Below are 3,974 nucleotides of genomic sequence, written 5' to 3'. Positions count from 1 at the left end.
AAAAAAAAAGTGGATGAGGGACGAGCGGTGGCGGCGGGAAGACAACGGGGAAGGAAGCAAGAAAGAGAAGGTGGGAGAGGCGCACAGGGAGGAAGGGGGGGAGGCAGAGGAGAACTCGGGGGAAAGTCTGGGGATGCGGGGAAGGAGGGAAGGAGGGAGGGGAGGAGGCGTAGGTGAAAGCGAAAGAGTGGAAGGAGGAAGAACGCTGAGGCTGGAGGGCGAAGGGTTTCGGGAAGCAGAGCACGAGCCCCGCTCCCGCCCCCAGGGTATCGCGCGCCGGTGACCCTGGTGCAGAAGGGCTGCTGGACGGGGCCGCCTACCGGCCGGATGCAATCGAACCAGGACGCGCTGCCGCCCGACTACTCGGTGGTGCGCGGCTGCACCACTGACACGTGCAACGCCCACCTCATGACGCATGATGCCCTCCCCAACCTGAGCCAAGGTGCGCGGGAGGGCGGGGCTGGGCTCGGGGAGGCACGGCGAGAGGCCGGGCAGCCCCGGGGAAGGCGTGGCCTCTGCTTAGCGCCTTCTCTGGGCGCGCTAGGATCTCAGCACCCTGGACTATAGGCCCGAGCCCTGGCGCAGTGCGCAACCCGCACGACTGTACCCAGTTACCACTGCCTGAGTGTGCATCTGTGGTCTCTTGCCAGCGCCCGACCCACCGACGCTCAGCGGCACCGAGTGCTATGCCTGTATCGGGGTTCACCAGGAAGACTGCGCTATCGGCAGGTCCCGACGGGTCCAGTGTCACCAGGACCAGACCTCCTGCTTCCAGGGCAATGGCAGAATGACAGTCGGTGAGAGAACTGGAAGGGTGGAAGGGCCTGGGCAACGGATGTGGAGGCAGGGCAGCCATGAGGGTCCTGTCGCCAGACCGGCCCAACAGGGAGAGGAGACATGGCCCAGCTCTGAGTGGGGAGGCATGGTCCTGGTCTGAGGGAGGAGGCATGGCTCTGGTCTGAGGGAGAAGACATGACCCTGGTCTGAGGGAGGTGGGATGGCTCTGGTCTGAGGGAGGAGGCGTGGCCCTGGTCTGAGGGAGGAGGCATGGTCCTGGTCTGAAGGGGGAGGCATGGCCGTGGTCTGAGGGGTGAGGCATGGCTCTGGTCTAAGGAGGAAAACCTGAAGCAAGTCTGAGGACCGAGGCCTGGCCCTGGCCACCAAGGTGGAGGTTCAGGTGCAGCTGTCTCCCTCAGTTCTGACCCTTCCTCACTGCTCTGCCCACCCCCAGGCAATTTCTCAGTTCCTGTGTACATCAGAACCTGCCACCGGCCCTCCTGCACCACCATGGGCACCACCAGCCCCTGGACAACCATCGACCTCCAGGGCTCCTGCTGTGAGGGGCACCTCTGCAACACAGAATCCGTGATCCAGCCCTTCAACAGTGCTTCAGCCACCACCCCTCCCCTAGCACTGCAGGTCCTGGCCCTGCTCCTCCCAGTCCTCCTGCTGGTGAGGCTCTTGGCATAGACAGCCCCTCCAGGATGCTAGGGGCAGGATTCACTCACCTTCTTCTTGCTGCTTCGGCCCCTAACACGTAGCTCACTGGAAAACGATGTTAAAACCAGAATTGCACTCCTGTCCCTCTAGCCCTCCATCTCTCCCTCCCTCCTGCCCCCCAACCTGGTCAACAGGACTGGAGGGAACTGGACACAATCACCAGCATCCCAGGGGAGGATGAAACAGCCACGTCCTGCCCTGATGAAGAGCAATTCCGATCACAGCTATTACCCACTAAGCACCAGCCAGGCACCAGGCACCCCGTAACATGGCTTCCTGTGCTGTCCCTCCAGAGCCTGTCGCAATTCTAGGAGGGAGCTATACAATGATGTATTTATTGGTGTGGCCCAAGAGAGGCCCAATATGCAGTATGCCTTAACAGTTAGTAGGCCAGGCTCTGGAGCTCAGCTGCATGGGTTCAAATCCCAGCGCCACCATTCTGCCTGCAGAGACCATGGGTGAGTTACTTGAGCTCTCTGTGCCAATATTTTCTCACCTATAAGGTGGAGGTGAAAATAAACTTTATAATGATGACAAGAACTGTTTCACAGTGGTTGTGGTGAGGATTTAACGAGATGAATCTTTACTCTTGGGACACAGCAGTGGCCCAGTATAAGTACGCTACTGTCACAGGCCTTAAGTCACAGATCAGCAAACTGAGAGGTAAACTTGGTTGAGCTTGTGTATCTAGTGAGTGGTGAATCAGGAACCAGACTCCCAGCCCCATGAACCCCTAGGCAACCTCCTCTCCCAAACACATGAGTGCTGATTAACTTCACAGAAAAATACACAAGGCAAAGTTCAGTGAGATGAAATTCTCCAAGCTGTGAAGATCAGGGAAGACTTCCTGGAGAAATTAACCCTTGAGCAAAATCCTAAAGGAACAACAGTAGCTGGCAAAAAGAAGCAGGAAGAAGGGCATTCTAGGTAGAAGAGACAGCCTGGACAAAGGTCTGAGGGAGGAAGGAACACAGGGTGTGCAGGACACTCTCATAAGTGCATAAACTTCATAGAGATGGGATCCTTCAGCATGTTCTCTGTCCACATGCTTTACCATGTTCTTTCACATGCTTTTTGTCACTTGATCTTTACAGTAACTCAGTGAGGGAAGCAAAAAAGTAAGTTGTATCCTGCTATCGTCTCAATGTTTGTGTCTCCTCAAAATTCATCTTTTGAAACCTAATCACCAAAGTGATGGTAGTGGGAGGTGGGGCCTTGGGAGGTGGTAAGGTCATGAGGGTGGAGCCCCCATGAATAGGATTAGTGCCCTTATAAAAGAGGCTCCAGAGAGCTGCCTTGCCACTTCCAGCGCATGAGAACACAGCCAGCAGGTGTCATCTATAAACAAGAAAGCGAGTCCTCACTAGCCATGGAATCTGCTGGTGCATCGACTGCAGACTCTCCAGACTCCAGAACTGTGAAAAATAAATTTCTGTTGTATATAAGCCATGCATCTATGGTATTTTGTTACAGCAGCCTGAAGGGACTAAGACACATTCCTGTTTTGCATACAAGATACCCAAGGCACAGTGAGAGTGTGATTTTCAGAGTAAGTGCTTAGCAAGAGTGGACCCCCGTATCTTCTCCATGTCAGCAAGCAGCCTTGTGAGAAAGGTGGGGGGTGGGCAATTCAGAGATGCTCCTATGCTCCTGTAAGGCCGATGTGAGAAGAGCTTCAGGTGTCTTTACACCCTGACATACAAGGGGAAGCTGGATGTTTTCATTCATCCTTCACATTTACTGAGCACCTACTGTGTGCAAGGTGCTGTTCCAGTTGTTGTGCATATGACAGGGAACAAAAATGGCAAAAATTCCCACCTTCAAGGAACTAGCCTTTTTGATGGGCTGGCAATCCAAAGCAAACTTTGGAGATTGTGTTTTTATGAGAGACAGGGTCTCACTCTGTCACCCAGGCTGGAGTGCAGTGGCACAATCAGCTCACTGTAGCCTCAGTCTCCCAGACTCAAGCAAACCCCCAACTCAGCCTCCCAAGTAGCTGGGACTATGGGTGTGCACCACCACACCCTGTTAATTTTTGTATTTTTTATGGAGATGGGGCCCCACTACGCTTCCCAGGCTAGTTTCAAACTCCTGAGCTTGAGTGATCCTCCTGCCTCAGCCTCCCAAAGTCCTGAGATTGCAGATGTCAGCCACCATGCTCAGCCAGATTTTGAATTTTATTGCAAAGGTGGTCTGGAATTGGGATGGCCAGTTTGATGTGTCAATTTTCCTATGGGACAGTTCCAGTTATTCAATCAAACACTAATCAGTGTGTTGATGTGAGGGTATTTTGTAGATGTGATTAAAGTCCATAATCAGTTGACTTTGAGGAAGGGAGATTGTCCTAGACAATTTGAGTGGCCCTGACTCAATCAGCTGAAAGGCCTTAGAAGCAGAGATGCGGCTTCTCTGAGGAAGAAAACATTGCATCTATGGACAGCCGCTTCAGCCCATACCTGAGATTCCGGCTTGCT

General features: G+C 53.9%; 1 protein-coding gene across 1 annotated transcript in view; it reads left to right on the top strand.

The window, feature by feature from the left end:
• LYPD5 (LY6/PLAUR domain containing 5) overlaps positions 1 to 2,947 on the top strand; it is a 7,313-nt gene extending 4,366 nt beyond the window's left edge. Inside the window, exons 3-5 of the mRNA XM_017502342.2 lie at positions 266 to 442; positions 651 to 797; positions 1,232 to 2,947. Of these exons, the coding sequence (XP_017357831.2) occupies positions 266 to 442; positions 651 to 797; positions 1,232 to 1,470 (563 nt within the window). The 3' untranslated portion in view covers positions 1,471 to 2,947. The remainder of the gene's footprint in view (positions 1 to 265; positions 443 to 650; positions 798 to 1,231) is intronic.
• Positions 2,948 to 3,974: the final 1,027 nt, after the last annotated feature.

Source organism: Cebus imitator, unplaced genomic scaffold, assembly GCF_001604975.1.
Source record: "Cebus imitator isolate Cc_AM_T3 unplaced genomic scaffold, Cebus_imitator-1.0 Scaffold296, whole genome shotgun sequence".
NCBI classification, from domain to species: domain Eukaryota; kingdom Metazoa; phylum Chordata; class Mammalia; order Primates; family Cebidae; genus Cebus; species Cebus imitator.
Note: the sequence above shows the minus strand (reverse complement) of the source record. Positions and strands in the feature narration are given on the sequence as shown.